The sequence below is a fragment of the Camellia sinensis genome, chromosome 6 (assembly GCF_055761805.1).
Source record: "Camellia sinensis isolate YWXY chromosome 6, ASM5576180v1, whole genome shotgun sequence".
Taxonomy (NCBI): Eukaryota; Viridiplantae; Streptophyta; class Magnoliopsida; order Ericales; family Theaceae; genus Camellia; species Camellia sinensis.
Genome location: NC_138966.1, coordinates 98834269 through 98856106, shown reverse-complemented (window position 1 = coordinate 98856106; position 21838 = coordinate 98834269). Strand labels below are relative to the sequence as shown.

At 34.8% G+C, this 21838-nt stretch overlaps 2 protein-coding genes across 8 annotated transcripts; one reads left to right on the top strand and one right to left on the bottom strand.

Annotated features, from left to right (window-relative positions):
• Window positions 1-1636: 1636 nt before the first annotated feature.
• On the top strand, window positions 1637-5438 carry LOC114256901 (protein FAR1-RELATED SEQUENCE 5-like). The gene is made up of 8 exons (XM_082876264.1): window positions 1637-1672; window positions 1897-3834; window positions 4119-4187; window positions 4270-4341; window positions 4428-4499; window positions 4607-4675; window positions 5163-5224; window positions 5339-5438. The coding sequence occupies exons 1-8, from the start codon at window positions 1637-1639 to the stop codon at window positions 5436-5438; spliced, it is 2418 nt and encodes an 805-aa protein (XP_082732390.1).
• Window positions 5439-13202: 7764 nt separating this feature from the next.
• LOC114323207 (uncharacterized) lies at window positions 13203-20765 on the bottom strand. 7 transcript variants are annotated; one of them, XM_082874301.1, is made up of 12 exons: window positions 20010-20765; window positions 19234-19277; window positions 19086-19123; window positions 17931-18002; window positions 17770-17841; window positions 16807-17601; window positions 16026-16097; window positions 15638-15783; window positions 14391-14540; window positions 14180-14234; window positions 13765-13916; window positions 13203-13371 (listed from the first exon to the last, which is right to left on the bottom strand). In XM_082874301.1, exons 1-6 carry the CDS (start codon window positions 20164-20166, stop codon window positions 17562-17564), a joined length of 423 nt encoding a protein of 140 aa, XP_082730427.1. In that variant the 5' UTR covers window positions 20167-20765; the 3' UTR covers window positions 13203-13371; window positions 13765-13916; window positions 14180-14234; window positions 14391-14540; window positions 15638-15783; window positions 16026-16097; window positions 16807-17561. The 7 variants fall into 7 exon arrangements, with proteins under 7 accessions (XP_082730427.1, XP_082730430.1, XP_082730428.1 ...); XM_082874304.1 differs by lacking the exons at window positions 17770-17841; window positions 17931-18002; window positions 19086-19123; window positions 19234-19277; window positions 20010-20765 and adding an exon at window positions 15195-15233 and having other exon boundaries at window positions 14370-14540; window positions 15638-15938; window positions 16807-17566; XM_082874302.1 differs by lacking the exons at window positions 14180-14234; window positions 17770-17841; window positions 17931-18002; ... (1 more) ...; window positions 19234-19277; window positions 20010-20765 and adding an exon at window positions 15195-15233 and having other exon boundaries at window positions 14370-14540; window positions 15638-15938; window positions 16807-17566.
• Window positions 20766-21838: the final 1073 nt, after the last annotated feature.

The window sequence follows — 21838 nt, the reverse complement described above, 5'->3', positions numbered from 1 at the left end:
AAATTGTAATTTTTCATTTTACGACATGTGGCGCCATGTGGCTATCAACGTGTTATTTTTATTTTTATTTTTTTGTAAATTGGACGGACGTTGGTTGTGAGAGTAAATTGAAAAAATAACAAATGTTAGGGGTTGAAGTGTGAGAAAAAAAAAAATATTTTAAGTACTAAAGTGGAGAAATTAAAAAACTTAAGGGAGCAAAAATGTAATTAACCGTTCAACTTTAGGTGTTGAAATGGGTTATCAAACACCAACTATATTGATAGAGATTACAAGTATATAATAGTTTAGGTTAGTCAAACGACCACACACATAAAGTCATTGAGTTATTATCCCAAATAAAAATCAATTTGGATATAGAACCAACAAGGCTACCAACACAAAAATATTATATCACGCAAATATTATTCAACCCAGATTGTTGTTTTTTGACTATTAATTTATTTATTATTTGTGATATTATGTGCATAAAATTTACGTGATTGATATATTGAAATTGAACCAAAAGGCCAACTCACTGTTTCCTAGTTGTATATGTGGGAGAGAGCCCAAAAATTACAGACTTAGATCAAAACAAGGCTTGACAATGGCTGAATCCAAGCAAGGAGGCCCATCAGACGAGTCTGGATCTTCTGCCATACATTCCTACGGTGGTTCCTGCCGTACTATACAAAACAACGTCGTTTTGTGTTAAACGTTTTTTTTTTTTTTTATTCAAAAAATAGATTTCCCTTGTTTCCCCCATTTTCTCTTTCTTTGAGTCGTGTTTCCCCCCTTTTCCCCCTTTTCTCTTTCTCTAAGTCGTCCTTCCCCCCTTTTCTCTTTCTCTGAGTCGTGTTTCCCCCATTTTCTCTTTCTCTGAGTCGTCCTTCCCCCCTTTTCTCTTTCTCTGTATCGTCTTCTTCGCCTTTGCACCATCTATCTGAGTCAGTGAACCCTAGCAGAGAGATAGAGGCATCGTGAGAGGGGACTCCAAAGGTGGAGTGAGGCACTGACGCGAAAGAGATGGAGGAGCAGCGCGATGGTGAGTTCGGCGGCGATGCGATGGCGGGAAGGCCACATTGCGGCGACATCGAGGTGTATTTCATCATCTTGCTGTTATATATATATATATATAGATTTGTTTCAGATTTACCCATTTCAGTTTGATTCATAGAAAAATATTATCTTGCTGTTATATATATATGTATAGATTTGTTTCAGATTTTAACCTATTTCAGATTGATTCATAGATGGTTGTTATTGATTCACAAATTAAAATCTTAATCTGTTGGGGATTCATAGATATATATGTATATATGTATATATTATGGTTGTTATTGTTTGTTTCAGATTTGTTATGATATATATGTATATATGTATAGATGGTTTATTAACCCATTTCAGATTTTAATCTGTTGCCTAGGTTTAATCCGTTAATTCAAATTCAAATTTTAATATTTTTTATTCAGATTAATTCAAATTTGATTCAGATTAATTCAAATTCGATTCAGATTTTAATTCAAATTGATTCAAATTTGATTCAGATTAACCCATGTTAATTCAAATTTGATTTGAATATATTTGATTCAGATTTTAATCTGTTAATTCAAATTCAGATTTTTGAAATCAATTAATTCAAATTTTTTCATATGAAATGGGTTCAGTAACTGAAATGGGTTCAGTCAGCGAAGTAAGTCAGATTTTTTCATATGAAATTTTATGTTCTATATATATAGTTAATCACATTGATCTATTTTTAGATTCATAAATTTAGTTGTGGATTCATATAATTTGCCTCCATTATATGGTTTATATATATGAATTGTAGGTAAATGTGATTTATATATATGAATGTGGTTTATATATATGAACCTGCAATTAAGTATAAATGTGGTTTATATATATGAATTGTAGGTAATGGAAGAAAATAATATTGTTGATGATTGTGGTTGGAAGCCGAAAGTGGGAATGCCATTTGACTCTGAACGAGCCGCATATGACTTTTACAATACGTATGAGGGAAAGGTGGGCTTTAGTATTAAGAAGGCCTATGCAAATAAGAACAGACAGACGAAGGAGATAACATCACGTACGTTTGTATGTTACAAAGAGGGAAGTTGGGGTATTGACAAACGAGATCCATTTGTCAAAAATCCAAGACAAGAGGTAAGATGTGGTTGTGGTGCCCGATTTAGTATCAAGTTAGATAGAATATCAGGAAAGTATATTGCTTGTGATTTTGTTGAACATCATAATCATGATCTTGTGCCTCAAGATTGCATTCATATGTTGCCATCCCAAAGAAAAATATCTACCACCCAAGCAATTGAAGTAGAATTAGCTTCACAATCTGGAATTCCTCTTAGGTCTGCTTATGAACTATTTGGTAGGGAATCTGGTGGAAGAGCATCATTTGGTTTCACCAAATTGGACCAAAAAAATTACCTAAGATCGAAGAGACAAAAAGATTTGGAATATGGGGAAGCGGGTAGTGTGTTGCATTACTTTCGTAAGAAAACTGTGGAAAATCCATCTTTTTTTTATGCAGTACAATTAGATTGTGATGAGCAGATAAGTAATATATTTTGGGCTAATACTCAAATGATCATGGACTATGCTCAGTTTGGTGATGTAGTGACATTTGACACTACTTACAAACTAAATAACGAGCATAGACCTTTTGGATCATTTGTTGGATTTAATCATCATCGAGAAACAGTTATATTCGGTACAGCGTTGATGTATGATGAGACTGCTGAATCTTTTACATGGTTGTTTCAAATTTTTTTGGAGGCAATGTCAAACAAAGCTCCGAAAACTATTTTCACAGATCAAGATGCTGCGATGGCTAAGGCCATTCCAATTGTCATGCCCGATACAAACCATCGTCTTTGTACGTGGCATTTGATGCAAAATGCTGTCAACTATGTAACTTCTGTTTTCGATGATGTAGGGGCGAAGACTGTGTTTTCAAAATTTATGCATGACATTGATGATGAAGAAGAATTCCGAATACAGTGGGACCAAATGCTTGATAAGTATGATGCATTCGACAATCATTGGTTGGAGCAGACTTTTCGCGTGAAGGAGAAATGGGGATGGCCATATATTATGAATTCTTGGGCAGCTGGAATGAGTACTACTCAACTTAGTGAATCCTTTAATACATTTCTAAAGGATTATCTGAATTGTGACCATAACTTGATGGAGTTCTTCAAGCATTTTGAGAGGGTGCTTTATGAGAAGAGGTATAAGGAATTGGAAGCCGAGTATAATTTGTCCCCAAAATTGCCGAGGGTTTCAATTCCAACTTTGATGTTAAAGCAAGTGGCAGAGATTTACACGAAAACAATTTTTGAGGAATTCCAAAATGAGTATGTGCAGTCCATTGAAGCATCCATTATAGGCACTACTAATGATGGCGAGAGCACCATATTCACAATAAGAACAATGGTAGATGGGAAAAAAGATAAGATTGTGACAATGGATAGAGGGGGTTGTTTGAGTTGTAGTTGCAAGAAGTTTGAAGTGAAGGGCATACTATGTCGACATTGTGTCAAGGTGCTTAGAGATATATTCAATGCAACGGAACTTCCTCCACAGTATATATTCAAACGATGGACTAAAAAAGCAAAGGCTGAACGAGTGAAAGATAGACGTGGGTATGAAGTGAAGGCTAATGTCAAATTACATCAAAGTGACCGATATCGGTCATTAATGACCATGTTTAGAGCAATAACGAGTAAAACCGCTGAAAGTGAAGAAACTTATCAGTTGTTAGTTTCAAAAGGTGAAGAAATGAGTGTAATGGTTGAAGACAAATTAAGTCTCCACATTTGTGGTCAACTGGAGGTAACTAATTTGAGAAATTCGTCAAGCAATGCATGCCCACAGAGTGATGAAGTAGATTGTCCAATCTAAGCTAAGGGACTTAAGAAAAGAGAGTCAACTAGTAAGGGAAGAAGGAGGGTCAAAGGCGGGATGAAAAAATCTATTGCAAAGAAGAAAAGGATGCAATCTATTCAGGTTTGGACATGAAAAATTGCATATGATTAAAATACGGTAGATTAATAAACTAAGACATTGATTTTATTTAGTAATGACCCACTTTCATTAAGGTTTTTCGTTGTATGTAGGGTGCCGTTGATTATACTCCCCAATGTGAATCTCAGCCTCATTTCGGCATGGGTGGTAATTCTATTCAGGTAATATTTAATAGTAATGTGGTCTTTATATGGTTAGTTTTGTGAATTAATTTCATTAAAATTGGTTTGCTTGGCAATGTAGTCGGGTGGTACTGTTTACACTTCCCAAGGTGAATCACAACCTCATTTCGTCATGGGTGGTAATTCTATTCAGGTAATACTTAATAGTTTATATCCTTTCATTGGGTTGTTTGGCATTTAATTTTTGTTATTTTTAAATTGCTTTGCCTGGCAATGTAGTCGGGTGCTGCTATTTATACTTGCCAAGGTCAATCACAATCTCGTTTCATCATGGGTAGTAATTCTAATCAGGTAATTCTAATATTTATTTGTGTGCAAGTTTTTAAGAAAATGTTAAATAATGACCATGTTTTTTAGTAGAACATTTTGTTTACATACTTTATGTTGGTTGTATTTAGGATCATGGTCATGGTGTCAGTTTTTCTCAATCACAACCTCGTTTCGTCATGGGTATTAATTATAATAAGGTAATATTAATTATAATAAGGTAATATCAATGTTCGATAATGTTTCTTTTGTTTTTAAAAATTTTTGGTTACATGCTTTATATTGATTGTATTTAGGATCATCGTCATGATATCTATATTTCTCCATCTCAACCTCGACCTTAAGTTGTTATGGGTGGTACAAGTGGTCCTCCTCTTACGTATGGTACATATGATGTGAGTTATAATTAGTGGCATAGTTTACATTTAAAATGTAGTATACATTGTAATCAAAGTTTAATAGATGGTTTCTTCTATTGCAGGGAAATAACACGCCTCAATTAATGCCTTCTGTGTATCCCACTCACAGATCTTTTTAGGAGTTGTTTCGAGGTACAAGTGTTGAAAACTTTGCAGTCCAACTCTCGCAAGCGTCACATAGTCCTGCTGACAGTCATGTAGATGGACATCCCTGAGAAGTTTATTTTATCTTCATTTGTTTTGGACAGATGTAATTTGTGTTGGACAGATTTATAATGATCTGGACAGATTTGGACAGTTTTCTTTTATTTTGGACAGATTTGGTGTCATGTATGTTGGACATATTTGGGTTGTGTCATTTTGTGTTGCACAGGTTTATAATGTTATGGACAGATTTGGAATGATATGGACATAATCTGGACAGATTTCTTTTATTTTGGACAGATTTGGTCTCATGAATGTTGGACAGATGAATGTTGGACAGATTTGGTTGTGTTATTTGGTGTTGCACAGGTTTATAATGTTGTGGACAGATGTGGAATAATCTGGACAGATTTCTTTTATTTTGGACAGATTTGGTCTCATGAATGTTGGACAGATTTGGTTGTGTTATTTTGTGTTGCACATGTTTATAATGTTGTGGACAGATTTGACATAATCTGGACAGATTTCTTTTAATATGGAATAATGTGGACAGATTTCTTTTAATCTGGACATATTTCTTTTGTTTGGACAGATTTCTTTTATGTTGTGGACAAATTCAAAACATAGGTAATTTCAAACATAGGTAATTTCAGGTAAATTCAAAATAATAAAATCTGTCCACAACATTGTAAGGAAATAAAGAAATCTGTTAAGTTTTACATAGGTAAATTCAAAATAAGGAAATCTATCCACAACATTATAAAATAATGAAATCGTCAAGCATAGGTAATTTCAGGTAATGTCATTCACAGAAACAAGAAAGAAGCGCATCACATTCGTCAAACATAGGTAATTCCATTAAGTTTTACATATCAACATTCATAGTTTAAGGTTTATAACATTCAAAACCCAAATACATCCACCAAAAACAAAAAACCAAAAAAAAAAAAAACTAAAAGGTTACATTCATTTCAGTAGTGCTATTAGCATGGTAAAACCAATCAACACTATGGTTGTGAACATAAACAGTTTCATAGCTTCTTGGTTTGCCTCAACTTGTTCCAATCTATTTATAATTTCATTGAGTTTGTCAACATCATAATCATAGCCTCTGTCATCTTCATTCTTCATATGACTAGGTTTACTTTTCCTTTGGATATTTGATGCATTCCCAGTCGAAGCCGCTCCCCACCCAAAGTACTCGCACATCCTATCTGCACACTTGAAATACAGCCTCCCTGGATTTTTCTCTGATTCTGATATGAACACTGCAGCTTTTTTTCCACAATTGCATCTTCTATTTTGCAAATATCCAGCATCAATATTTGAACCCATTGACATGATCCTAGTAAGAGCATTTTATGATACAATCAATCCATTACAACTTAAGACAACATTCAAACAAAGATGCAAAATAAAACACTAATCACTGATATAATAACCATTTGTCTAATAAACATTGTCATTTTCATGTTAATGTTCATTCTTAATGTTATTTTCATTCTTAATGTTCATTCCTGGTCATATACATAGTTCATGTTCATTCCTAGTTCATATACATAGTTCATGTTCAAACCAGTATCTATACATAGTTCATGTTCATACACATAGTTCATGTTTTGTTTAGAGGCCACCTTTAAGTTAATTACAGTTGCAAACAAAATTCATAAAAAAACTACAGGGCCCAAATCTACCAAAAATACAAAACCATAAAACTAAATTAAGAGAAAATAATTCCAAGGACTCTATTTTAAGCTATCTCATATGATAATTTCAGCTTCAAATTTCTAGGAATGAAAACGAATATATGTTGGTTGAACTTTCCAGCACATCAGTTTTTACTCCACTACCTAATTAAGCCAACATTAACACAATAATGCCTTTTGAAATTATCCAACTGCACATTCCAAATAAAAAATTCAGTCTATAGAGCTGAATGTACAGTCATAATGGCATCTATCTCAGGAAATATTGTTACATATACAATTATGTATGCATTTTGAAAGTAAGGTCACCTGGTTGTTATGAATCTTGATAAAGAACTTAAAGTAAAATAAATGCACCAGACCAGTTGTTAAATTCAAAAATCATTATAGTCACATGTGCAGCAATGTCATGCATAGTTGAAAATAACATCTTCCTTACATACTTAGTAAATTGTCAAAACATTTACCCCCATACAGAAGGCATAATTAGATCAAGTAGCAAATTGAAATTACTTAATTTGTGAAGATGACAGGTTAAACCAAACCCACTTCAAATACTAAAAAAGAAAAAAAGCAAGCAAGCCAAAAAATCTCTGAAGAAACACCTTATCGAGATGTAATTTCAATTGAATACAACAGTCCCTCAAAACAGGGTTATGTCGCAATTGAATTTGAACTGAAAATTGAGAACGCAAAGATTAAAACACTGAATGAATCGAACCCATTATTAGAAACATACAATTTAGTAAATTTAGAATGAACCAACATAAAGAAATTAGTTACAAAAAAAAAAAAAAAACCCAGAACTACTACTTACTGAGAGGAAGAATAGGAGCATAAATTAGGGGAAACAGAAATTTCAAAGGGGGTCCTTTGTTTGTTTCCTAGCAGCAGCCTGCCTTGGAAAATAAATTTATACATCAATCTGGCCTTCCTTAATCTGGGTTCCTTAATCTGGACTCAACCATTCATAGTTCTGAAAATGAATGGTTGAGTCCTGAATTTGGTCTGGCAGCCTCAAACATTGAACAAAAAATTAAAGGATTTTATATTCCACATCTCACCATCTCTCATTATTCAACAGTCAAATGGTGAGTAATGTCATTATTCTAGTAAATTGGGAATAAAACACAAACAAAAATTGAACAGATTAATTGTGAATAAATTTGGAATAACACAAACACAAACATTTATTGGCAACAAAATTGGGAATAAATTCGGAATAACAAACACAAAATCTGTTTCAACAACAAATCAAAATGAGAATAAAGACGAAAGGACCCCGTCGCCGTCGTTTCGTCGTCGTCGCCGTCATTTTCCCTCACCTCACCGCTGCCTCTCCTCTCCTCTCCTCTCCTCGTCGTTTAGCCTCTTTTCTCTATTCGTCTCACTAGGGTTCTCTTTGAGTTCTGAAGCAACATATAAGAAATGAGAGGAAAAAAAAAAAAAGGTAAAAAACGATATCATTTTTTAGTACGGCAGGAACCACCGCAGGAATATATGGCAGAAGATCCGGACTCCCATCAAACAACACAACTAGGACAAGTACAACCAACTCTATACAAGGACGACACCCATTTAAAGAAGTGATCTTAAACTTTCAATCTTGCTTTTTCTAGCACATAAAGCGTGATGTATGTCGGTGTGATTGTTTGTCCAATTTTTCCATTATAGCTTTTATAAACCTAAAATTTGATATTGAAATGTCAAAAGTACGATTAATATTGTAATAAAGATTTCAATTTGATAAAAAGTGTGATCGTTTCTAAAAATACTATCTTGCTTTTTCAATATTAGCAAAAATAGTTTAAAAAAAAAAAATTAAATTGATGATTGAAATAAAAAAATAAAAAAATAGAGTACCATTGACCCTAATCTTGGAGCCACCTCCCAAATAAGACTTGATTCTTCCAGGCAATTTTTAGATTTCCCCAACAAACCACCCCCCCCCCCCCCCCCCCCCCCCCCCAAGTTTTGATTGATACATGCCTTTTTTTTTTTCTTACATATTTGGGCCAATTACCAAAGTAACTTTTTTTTCTACTATTTGACCTTGACATTATGAAACACTTTTAGTTTTTAGTGTTAATATTTTTTTAAATGTTCAATATCAAAAAATTAAGAAACTAATATATGAAATAAATAAATTAGGGTGAATTTGTATTTTTTTGGTTACAACGGTGGATTTGTACATGAAACAAATTAACTGCGTCAACCCATAGGCCCACACTTTTTGCCGTGTACTAATTGTCCCATTATCCATTTTGTAAAATTCAATCACATTGTCTATTTTATAAAATCTAATCAAACAAAATAAATAAAAAAATTATATTAAATAATGAAATATAAAAGATAAAAAAAAGAGTACCAATAACTCTAATAATCGAACCGCCCCTTAAGTAAACCTCTAGATTTTCTAAGACTCTCCTTAGTATGGATTGATTGTATTAAATATTTTTTTTAGAAGCTAGCCAATGTAACCCTAACACTCTAGATTATTTTTAATGTTTAGTAGTTAATATTGTTCAAATGTTCCAAGTATTAAAATCTTGAAAAGCTAGTGTAATACTATATTAAATAAATAAACAAAACTAAATTTGTATATAAAACAACTTAATTAGGATAGCCCATAGGCCTATATTTTTTACGGTGTGGTGTATCGAAAATGTGTCTAATCATTTTAATGGCCAAAACTTAAGCCTCAATATTACGAATGGCAACGGGGCGGGGCGGGGCCGGGGATCGCCCTTCCCGTCCCCGATCCCCGATGATAAGAATGTCCCCGTTCCCGGCCCCGATCCCCGACAGGGAACCTATTACCATCCCCATCCCCGTCCCCTAACGGGGATCGGGTTTCCCTGACCCCGAAAATTTCCCGAATCAAAAAAAAAAAAAAAAAAATAACAACAACAACAAAAACAAAACAGTAGCAACAAGAACAACGATTCAAACAACATCATCAACAACAATATCATCAAACAACATCAACAACACACAAATTTGAGTAAAGAGAGGTAGATCTAAGTAGAGAGAGAGATAGATCTAGCTGCAATATAATATATATATATATATATGTGTGTGTGTGTGTGTGTGTGTATATAACACATAGAGAAAGAGAGGCGGAAAGGTCGGGTGGCGGAGGAGATCGCGGAGGAAGGCGGTAAAGGAGATCGGCACGACGGCAGATGAGGGCGGTGGAGGAGATTGGTACGACGGCAGAGGAGGGCGGTGGAGGAGCGGGGCTGTGAGATCGGCGGAGGAGGGGCGCTGTGAGATCGGCTCTTCTCTCTCTCTCTCCTCATTTTTCTCACGCGAAATGAAGCCGTGTGTGTATGATTGTGTGAGGGAGCATAGCAGACAAATATATATAGACAGGGGTACAATTGTAATTTCATTTCAGGGGAAAAACGGGGACGGGGCCGGAGCCGGGGCCGGTTTGGGGTTGGGACATGTATCCCGGTCCCCGGTCCGGACATCATCGGGGATTTTTTTTTGGATACCATCCCCGGCCCGTGGGGGATATTTTTCGGGGAATAACCGCTCAATTCGGGGTCAGGGGGTCGGGTCACCGTCGGGCCGGTTTCAGATTGCCATCCCTACTCAATATTTATAAGTTTTGATAATTTGAGCCAAAATAAATACATAACCTATAAGCATAATCTATACTTTAAATAAAAGATTATTTGTATACTATATGTGAATATAGATTTTTTTTTTTATTTGTTAAGGTGGCGTTTGGTAACACTTATGTTTTCAGTTTTCAATTTATATTTACAAAAATTTAAAAAACTATCATAAAAACTTGTTTGGTAAATATTTTGATTTATAAACCAGTGGTCTCAGTTTATAAATTTGGTCAAAATTTGTAAACTCAAAAAATGAGTTTACATTTTCAGTTTTTTTTTTGACCACCCACCACTCGCCACTACTTGCCACCATTTTCCACCACCGTCTTCGGCCACCACCACCCACCACCATCCTCCACCACTGTCTTCTGCCGCCACCACTCGCCACCAACCGCCACCACTATCTTCCGCCACTACCACTCGCCACGACTTTCCACCACCTTCTTCCGCTGCCACCACCTGCCACCTGCCACCACTTTCCACCACAGTCTTCCGCCGCCACCACTCGCCACCTGCCACCACTTTCCACCACCATCTTCCGTTGCTACCACTCGCCACCACCCGCCAGCACCACCTGCCACCACTTTCCACTACCGTCTTCCGCTAGCACCACCTGCCACCATCTACCACCACTTTCCACCATCGTCTTCCGTTGCCACCACCTGCTACCACTTTCCACTATTGTCTTCCGCCATCACTACCTGCCACCACTTTCCACCACCCTCCATCATTGTCTTCTTCTGCCACCACCCACCACCTGCCGCTATTACCCATCACCTGTCACCCGCCATCATCGTCTTCCGTCACCACCACTCACCATCACCCACCACAACCATCTTCCGTTGCCACCCACCCGCCACCACCGTCTTCCGCTGCCACCATCCGCCACCACTCGCCGCCACCCACCACCCGCCACGCCACCACTCGCCATTTCTCACTCTTTTAATTTATATTTTTTAAAACTTTCAAACATTTTGTCCAAACTAAACGTGTTTGTAATTTATGTTTTTCTCAAAATAAACAAAAACTAGTTTATAAAATTTTTGTAAATATAAACTGAAAACGTAAGTGTTACCAAACATATGTAGAATCCACACTTTAAATATTAAGTTAGAAATCTTTGAGAGTTACTTATAAATAAATTTAAAAAATTGACATAATGCATTCTCAATTTGTATGGTATAACCTTCTTGATAAAATTATTTTTATTCAAAATTTACACATAATCAAAGAGTTCTTGTAATAAAATTGTGTCATATGTCATAAATTTAATATTGATATATTTTTTATTTAAATAGTTGAATCGCAAGTGTAGGAGTGTCAAAATATTTCCATAACATTATAAAATTTTATTTAAAAAATTTTAAATTAGATTTGGCTTCAATATTTTGAACATTCATCTAAATATTTTAAAATTTTAAATTAGATATGATTTAGATCAACCCACATATGATAAATTTATATTAATAAATTTTGAATTGCACTAATAATATATAGATATAATGGATAGTTTTGAATTAAAAATTAATAAAATTTCATATTAAACTTATCTTTTAAACTTTAATAAATTTCATATGATGTCCAGTTGCCCTTCTAGTTTGTACTGCCTGTCTTTTATTACTCGAATAATATTACCATATCCTTTTATTAGTGCATTTTGATAATGATAAACATGTGAAAGCATTAAATAATGAATAATTAATAATGTTCCCTCTCATTTACATGCAATGAATTACGATACATGCCCAGGCTTACATTATCAAATACAGATAAATGAAAATAAGTAAAGGGATTGATCTATTTTCACTGCTGGAAAAATGATTTTTAGTGGCGTTTTTAAAACGCCGCTATATGTCTGAAAAACGCCGCTAATTCCTTCAGTGACGCTTACCACCAAACGCCGAGGACGCGGCCGTCGCTGTAAGTTTAAGACGCTTTAAAAACGTCGTAAAATTAGCATAGGCGGCGTTTTTATAAACGCCGCTAAATGTGACAGCCCAACGGTAAAATGACGTCACACAGGCATTCAGCGACACTTCAAAAACGCCGTAATAGCTTTTTGTTATGTTCAAAAAATAACTACAATGGCGTTTTGTAAAACGCCGCAATAGTTTTTCTTTTCTTTTTTTTTCTTTTTTTTTTTTTTAACTACTACTTTTGTGAGATTACTGAATATGATCATTTGATTGATTCTCAATCATATCATGAAAAAGCTTCTACATTTCATAATGGTTACATGATCAACGAACTTCTGTTAATAACAAGAAGAGTAGTTACATGAAGTATGAAAACAAAGAGGGAAAAAACAAAAAACAAAAAACAAAAAAAAGGTAAATAACAGAAACAGAGAGAGAGAGAGAGAGTACAAAACTTTCAGATTTGATCAAACTATTCTAAAACCCTAATTTTTTGAGACTTGAAAAAACCATTTCCTTAATAAGGCGGGAAAGATTATGAGGCTGCAATTTTCTCAAACAGGCCCAACCTATTATCAGCAAGTCTAGACTTGTATGCAGATTTTTTGTATTCAAACCATGTAAACTCTTTGTACAAGCTGTCTTCTCCTTCCATGAGTGAAGGCAATGGGGCTATCTTTTCACTCAATGGTGGTCCTCCAAAATATATCATTGAAACCCTTGATTTCAAACTGTTCGCTATAACTCTATGCCTTACACTTTTAAACCTCCCATTGGTCATCACCTGCAAAACCGACCAGGCACATTTCAAAACCAAAAAAATTACCCACTAGCGCAATTCAGAAAATTAAACAAACAGCAAAAAGGTTTGAGTATAAAGAATGTGTAATTCATGAGGAGCAACATGAAAACCTCTAAAGCATAGTTTTCCAGTCAAACAATTCTCTAGCTCGAACCCCCAGATAGACTATTTTGCTGAGCTTATAATCGATTTACAAATATGTAATTTCAATCCAAGAAACCTCTATAAGACAGCGCCAAATTGGATCCAACTCTGCATAGTAAACTCCGAATACCTACAATCACTGTAAATCACAGGAAATCACAAATATCAGTTAAGCTCAACAACTACTATCAATAGTCAAACTTAAAATATCTCAATTTACAATTTATTCCAGAGTTTAATCCCTTTGCCACTTGGATAACTATGACTTTTCAACCAGCTAGACTCAAAGTAGGTATTTAAAAAAATAATAAGAAATAAGGCTTCCATCTTCTTTAATCACATTGTTTATGCATATTTTTAAATGCATTGTTTATTCATATAAGGTGAAAATAGGGACCTAGCAGTGAAGCAGATTGTATCAAACAAAACACATTCTCATACATTGTCTAAAGAATGTATTAATTTTCAACCTTTTGGGAAGGAGTGTAATGACTGAAAAGAAATAGACATCATATATGTGGAAGAAGTGTACCTGGTTACTTGAGCAAAGAACCAATCTTATTCATCTGAAGAAAAAATTGCAGAAAAAATTTTTAAAAAAAAATTTTAGGTGGAACAAATTTTAGGTGGGAAGGAGTGTGATGCTGGGAAATTGTAGGGCCAGCTCTGGACCTCAATATTCATCTGAAGAAAAAATTGCAGAAATTTCTTATTCACCTTAAAAAAAAACTCCCTATATTTATGTTATTTATATCAATAAAAATGCTGTAAGCACAGAAACTTTTCATAGAAAAGTGCATGAAATGTAGTGTTAGCAGCAATGCATTCATCTAGGTGGAACATGGCCCCATACAAGAGCGCAGTGCTACCACTTACACATTATTTTCATCCGGTACAGAATTAAGATAGATAAAAACCGGACCGAAAACCTTTTTTCCATATGTCACCAGGTTCAAATTTTACTATAAGATCTGGTCCGGCATAATGAGAAGTGACAAATATCTGATACACATGCAATTTTGATCAAGATTATGTATCAATTGGAGATAATCACCAAAAGCATTAATACAAATTAGTGAAATCAACATGGATCATGTAATTATTTGAAAGTAAAAATGGGTATGGGTTGTCACTTACAGCAAGGGTTGTTGGGTTGACATGGGAGGTTAGGTCTTGTTTGAAGGGTCCACCGGTTCGGAACTCATTGCTGGGTGTGATTTGCCAGAACCCCACAGGCGGGTCAAAGCATATCCACCCGTGAACCTGATTATCTTTGTCCTCAGTTGAGTATTGGTACTTGTCATCCACCTGCACATCAGGAATGAATCAACATCTAAAACAATAGATGTAGCATTGCAATTAATGTCACATGGAGACAGGATCCACTATGCTCATCTCCTAGTTCTCTATTCCAAACTTCATCTCTACCACATGATTAGAATCAATGAAATTAGGTTTGAAAAAAAATAGAAACAGAAGATCTCGTGTGAGTTAGAAGCACCACCATAATCATCATTCACAAATTGTAAAGAAATAGTCATTTTGTAAGAAGGGTAAAGGAGGAAGATCATTTCATTCCATTCTATTTCGTTCTAGTGAACTAAACACTACATTCCTAGTAAATGAAAAGATAAAACGATATATTTGGGAGAAGTAATGCTATGTTTGCTTTATTGAAATGAAAGTAGAATGTAACGGGATGTTCATTCCTTGGTCTCTTAATGGAATGACCTATCACTCATCCAAACGAACCAAACACTACCTGAGAATTTGTTATAGAAGAAATGGCATGGAATAGTGAGAAATAATTTAATATTACCATTTAGGACTACTATATTTACAACCTATATATGTTGCTTTCATGTGTTATTGTGGGTCCTATTATTTTTAAACATGATGAATTATATACGTATATATGATATTTCATGTGTTCTGTTTTAACCAAGGAAAAAAGCTAAGCACCTTGGGCTCATCTGGGGGATCATACTGCAGAATCCAGTCCTATTAGTAGAGAAGACAAAGAAAATGAATCAACATGAACTATTATAGATTCCATCTTGAAATGAAATAGTTCAGTCATAACAATTGGTACTTTTCCAGTGTTCCTTGTAGACAATTTTTGCAACCTTTTCATACATCTCATGGTAGTAAATTAGATGCTTGTAAACAGTTTTATACAGAGTTAACTGAAATAAATAGAAAAATAAAATTTCACAGCAATGCCAACTAACAGCAGACATCACCATGGCATGCTTGGCAGAATTAATTTCATTTATCATCTAAAGGTGCAAAAGTTTTTAACTGCTATAAATCCCTTCCTCATTTTTTTCTTTCTGTTTGGGGTTGAGGACTATCATTGCTGGCATACCATATTCAACACCAACAAGCAAAAGAAAGTAACATACCACTGCAGGAATATCAAGACCGCGAGCAGCAACATCAGTACATAATAAGATGCCCTTCTCTGCTTTGCAGAAGTCAAAAAAAGTGGATGTACGTCTCTGCTGCTTTTGCTTTTCCATGGATATCAAAGCAATCTACATGAATGTATCTGAGAAGTTCAGAGTGGAACTTGACTGAGTTACATGAAGAGAAGAAAACCATCACTTTCTTTGAGAGATTCCTCTTCAAGAAGGAATACAAAAGAATAAATCTCTTGGCACTTGGCACAACACAATAGCCTTGCTGCAGCCCTTCATTAGTGACCTATAATAGCAGACATCTTATCAGGTTCTAGAAGCGGGGACTGAAGAAAATCACAACACACTGAATAAATTCCAACGATTAATTTACCTTCTTCCGTCCATCATCCACATCAATATAGACAGGAGTTGTTTAAAACGATAACCGAGCAAGATCCTCAACCTGAAAATTTATAAATATTTCGGCTTAAGCTTCCGTAAACACAGAATTTATAATTTTGGTGTTGGAAACACTTGCAATGTTCAAGCAACAAAATTAGGAAAGTCTTATCAGAATTTTATTCACTGTGAGAGTTTCTATAAAGAAAAGAATTCAGAGATATTGATAAATAAAAAAAATATTGAGTTCAAAACAATGAATGTTTACAATCTAAATAAACAAAGGAAACAATAAAAGCATGTACAGAAATACATTCTTAGTCTAACAAATGTGTTACGTACAGGTTCTAACAAATGTGTTACGTACAGGTTCTAAACGTACTTTATTTTATCTCTTTTCATGCTGCAACTTATATTAGTATCTGTTACGTCCTACAAAACATTCTATTCAATTTATAGACTTCGCTCAGTATTAATTTATCTCTTTTCACCCTTAAGAGCCTGAGACTAGAACAACAATTATATCCTGTTTAAAATCTATTATATCTTCACTTCTCTCCAATTTTATACAGAACAAGGATCTAATATGAAATCTATATTGGTATCACAATCAATAGTGCATTGAGCCATTAAATATTCAAAGCAGAAGTACTGAATAATAAATGTTAAACAAATAAAGCTCCAAAAACAAACAATAAATAAATGAAGAAACTCATCTCAGTCATTGCACTAAGCACTGAAGAATATTTTTCTAACAAAGGAGATTTACAAACCTGCCCCACTGCTCCAAAATATGATTAAAAGATTGTTTTCTGGTGAGCGCCAATAGACACCATGCAAAGCTGCTGGAAAGAGGTCACAAGCACCCAAAGCATAAATAATGAGAGCATTCATTCCCAGCCACTAAAGCACCATTGTGGGCTTTTTAACCTGGTTGACATCAACCTGCATAAAAAATATATATCAAAATAAACCCACAGTAATTCTTTGTATATTTATTCATTTATCAAGAAAAGAAAGTCCAACTCTGCCATATGTTAATTCTAAAGCCCACCCTCAAACTTGCATCTGAGTGCTGAGTTCTAAGTTTGTTCCTATGAAACTAAGTTAATGGTATTCCAAGGGATAACCAATATGAGTTTGTCTTATGTTAATGTTATACCAGAATAGCTGTGGTAGTGTTGGATTGGAATCGCGGGGCACAAAAACTGAAGGATCATTTTGAAATTATGATGTTACTGGTTATTATCCGATAGTTCAGGATTTAACAGGTAAATAGAATGCGATTAACGCTCTGTTTGTTTTGTCAAAAAAGAAAAAAGGGATGACCAATATATAATTTACAAATATGTCCTCAATTGGAATGAGTGAGTTCATCTAATTGCATTATTAAAATTGTTTACTTGGTCAATCATAAAAAGAGATATCTATTACTGAGCCTTTCTTCTTCTTCTTTTCCTTGACAAGAAAGGTAGGAGCGGCGACCGGCAAGTGCCCAAATTTGGGGGTGACCACAGTAACCGCTACCTTAGAGTCGGCTCAACGATACAGGCAACTTAGCAGTCCACCTAAGGCCACCAAAAAATTTTCAATACATCAAAAATAGTGAAAATGATTCAATTTTAGGGCTTCGCATCATCTATCTATCCCCCTTTGACAGAAGGGGGATAGATGATTCGAAACCCGATTTGGGAAATTCATGAAAGATGTAGGAAGTTGGAGTGGCAGTTAGTTACAGGTAATTCATATTTGTTAACTGTCCAATTTCAGGTGGGATGGGTCCACTTAATACATTTTGAGCCAAATTCCTGCACCAGGAAATATGATCAGTAAATCAATCAAATAAAAGTAATTGAAAAAAACCCAAAAAAGAGTTTCTAAGAAAGTGATCACTTACAAGTTTTGCAGTTCCTTTAACATGAATAGTTCATTGGGAATTTCACCAGAAATGTCAAGAGCATATATCTTCCTGAGTCAGATGAAAATCAAAACATACTTTTTATACCATACTGTTAAGAAAGTATTGGCATGGAAAAATAAAATTAATGATTAAAAAGTATGCCTAGTTTAGTGTCTAGGAAGATGGAACACTTTGGTTCTGGTTTTAAAAAATAAAGAACAGTAACGAACGGTTTAGTTCACGATTTGACCCTCTCGGTTCTTATTCTGAACTGAACCGTTCAGTGTATATATTTAGTTTGAGAGTATATATATATATATATATGAACCTTTTAGTTGGCTCATTAATTGTTTTGAGTGTATTTTGTGTTGAAAGTAGTGACTTTAAAAAATGTATTTTGCACTAAAATTGAGCTGCTAGAATTGATTAATTTTGAATTGTCCATAACTGGAGAATCAAACCAAACCAAACCAAATAAGTTTTCTCCTTTCGGTTCTATAGGTTCCAACAGATCAATTTGATTCCAAAATTTCTAAAATTGTTGAAATCAGTATTCGATTTTGATTCAGAATCAAATCGAACCAAATCGTGTACACCACCATGTATATAGGAAGTACAAAGAAAATGATGAGGGAGGAACTGACAATCTGGTGACATGGCAGGTAGTGCCAGCACAGTGGCAGGCAATTTGGGGATTGGTAGAATCAGGAGCCCAGGTTGCATTCTGGGTGCAGGGATCAACACCACTGAAATTCAACTTTGTTCCCAAATTCCAGTGACTAATTATCTTGTTCGGTGCTTCCACTGACCCAACAAACAAAACAAAAATACAAAAAAAAAACATTCAAAACAATTCACGATAGTCCACAATCATTGTGCAAAAAAACCATTCACACATAAATATGAATTTGACTTTTCTCATGTAATGAATGACTCATCATATGATAGACAAATGCAATTAACTGCCCTGGCACCATCTGGAAGGTGCTGGACATGTCTCTGTCATGGAAACCACTACATTATATCACAAATGATGATGTATAATATATTTGTGTCTCTGTTTTTCTTCTCTGAAAAAAGACAACAACAAACTTTTACAACACACACACTAAAAATAAAGGAAAAAGAAAAAGCCCGTGTGAGACAACAAACCTGCTTTTTGATCTTGGAGTTAGGCACTGAATCTCAACCTGCAGAAGAAAGATGATAAAGTTCTTGTATCAAATGAGGGGTTAAAACTAAGAGTTTTATTTGCTAAAACCAAATGAAATGTAGTGTTAGCAGCTGAAAGCATCTTTACCTGTGATTCTACATTGGCACATACAGCATAATACTTTCCCAAACCTGACATGAAAATGGAAAAAAGAGAAAAAAGAAAAGAAGAAATCAAATGATTTCATAAATTGTATATGGAATTGGCATGTAACCACCACAAAAGTAGATTAACAGCAAACACTCATTTTCTATAAACGTGGGCTGTCCTAGTTCAAGAACAAGAACAAAAAGTCAAGGTCCTCTTGATAGTAAGTTTACGGGTTTTGTCAGGATGACCAACAAAACTAATCCCTTCACTAAGAAAGCTAACAAATCAATCTCAATACACACTTATCAGCAGCCACAGAGTCAAGCAATTAATCTAAAATAGCTATCTACGAACATTTTACATCAAGTTAGGAAAACTACAAATATAAAAATAAAAAAGTTGTCCTTTCCCTTATCAAGTAAGAATGTCAATGCAGTATCAGTTTTCATAAGACATTGAAAGCAATGAATTCTTTGAGGTAGAAGGTTCAACTTACCAGTCAAGCCAAACATTGGACCTCATACTTTAAATCCTATTAACTATTAGGTACTTCAAATAAAGCTAGTAGGCATTAACTCACACAACTTTGAGGTAACATCGGCAAACTAAATTCTTAATTATGGATCTGTGCAGTAAATAGACTGCTTCCAGAAAATAACAGTAGCATGGAAAAGTTTTCTTTGTCCATGATGACCAAATGGGAAGAAAAACCAAAGTAAAATTCATTGAGCCAAACAATAAATAGCAGTATCAGCCACAATAACAGACATTACTTGGAGAAGAGATTGTTGATGGTGGAACAAATGGAGAAGGGGCAAATGGTGGAGATCCAGGGCAGGATTTCCCAGTAACTGGTCCACATAGATTTATGTTATTAGCAAAACTGCAGAAGGTACACAAAAAATTAGCATAGCATTTTACATCAATCATTCAAGGACACTACAGAACAACATTCTCTTTAACAAGAAACCTGATGGGAGTGAATAGTGAAAACGAGCCACTGTCTGGAATAGGTCCAGATAAGGATGATTATTCAATCAATACATAGAGATACATATATAAATTCATATATATACTTGTATAGAGAGATTTTTAGGAGAAAAAAATTTTCCAAAAAAAAGTACAGATAATGTGTACGTAGAGAATAAGATTGTGCGAGAGAAACAGAGATCCAGAGAGATTGAGAGATCGAGAGAGAGGGAGACACAGACAGAGATCGAGAGAGAGAAGAATCGACGAAACTGAGATTAGATTGAAATCAAAATCGAAATCGAAATGGAAATCGTGCATATGGTTAGTAGACGATGCAGATGCAGATGCAGATGGTGATGGCGGTGGCGGTGGAGCTTTGAAATCAAAATCATTCTGAGATTGGATCGACCGAATGATGAATCACCGAGCTGAAGAAGGTTGAATCAAGTTGAAGGAACTGAAGGGTTTAGAGAGAGAGAGAGACATACAGAGAGCGAGTGAGAGACTTGAGGGATCGGTTTCTCTGAGGCTCTAGGGTTTCTCAGATTCAAATAAGTTGCGAGAGATTTGAGTGTTTGAAGAGAGAGAGACACACTGAAACACATTTGAAGGAGCTTTTCAAACGACTTCATTACCTAAACGGTACCGTTTTAATCAAAAATAAAATGTGACGTTTATAAAACGTCGTTAAATATTAAAAATAGTGGCGTTTAAAAAAACGCCGTTAAATAAACGCCGTTAAATCATATATTTCCTGTAGTGTTTACAACACATTAGCATTTCCTTTTACAATTATAAAGCCCCATGGCCAACAAATAAAAGACTTCAAGTCTTGTGAAAGTCTTTCCTTCATACTTGAAAAATGATTAGCAATGTGGATGAACAAAAAGATTCAGTAGAGATCTCAATAATCCTAGATAATATCAACACATAGATCCCAATAATCCTAGATAATAGCAACACATAAATAGTTATGATCATGAATATTTCACGTATATACATGTATAGGTAATGTAATATTTCATATTGCAAAATATACTTACATAAGTACATTTTCTCAAAGATTCTCTTTAACATAATAAGAAACAAAGACTAGTTCTTAACTTTCAAAACTTTCCATTTACATTTAAAGAAATCTCAATCATTCATTATATTATCACGATCTCCTGAGATCGATTTAAACAATATACTTGTCCTACATTCCAATTTATTACGGCTACAAGGACAACTACTATATATTACGACCATAAGCATGAGTGTAAAAAGGAATGTTCACAAATGTATGTAAATATATACAACAATAGAAGCATCAATACACATTACCATCTTTTACCGGTCACAAGTACGAAAAGTCAATAATGCATCCCTTTTCATTAGAACACAAGTATGAAGATAAACTATGCATAATTAACACATAATGGACCTGGCTTCATCAAACCATAACCATTACAACCCACCTTACCGGGCGTGAGCCGAAGGGGAGAGGAACCCATTTCAAAGTGCCAAACTTTTCCAGTCCTCGAGCTAGAGGGGAGATGAGCCCATGTCAAAGCGCCAAACTTTACCAGGCGCAAATCTGAAGGGGAAAGAAACCCATATCAATGTGCACTTTCATTCAATTCAACAATTA

What these genes read in the sequence shown, in the direction of transcription:
- LOC114256901 (XM_082876264.1), top strand. Translation starts at nt 1,637, where the DNA reads ATGGGTTCAGTAACTGAAATGGGTTCAGTCAGCGAA. An exon ending in TGGGTAGTAATTCTAATCAG is followed by an intron (nt 4,500 to 4,606) that starts GTAATTCTAATA and finishes GGTTGTATTTAG; the next exon opens with GATCATGGTCATGGTGTCAG. An exon ending in TTGGACAGATTTGGTGTCAT is followed by an intron (nt 5,225 to 5,338) that starts GTATGTTGGACA and finishes TATTTTGGACAG; the next exon opens with ATTTGGTCTCATGAATGTTG.
- LOC114323207 (XM_082874300.1), bottom strand. Translation starts at nt 15,754, where the DNA reads ATGGAAAAGCAAAAGCAGCAGAGACGTACATCCACTTTTTTTGACTTC. An exon ending in ATCCCCCAGATGAGCCCAAG is followed by an intron (nt 14,541 to 15,194) that starts GTGCTTAGCTTT and finishes CCTGATGTGCAG; the next exon opens with GTGGATGACAAGTACCAATA. An exon ending in TCAACCCAACAACCCTTGCT is followed by an intron (nt 14,235 to 14,369) that starts GTAAGTGACAAC and finishes CATGTGTATCAG; the next exon opens with ATATTTGTCACTTCTCATTA.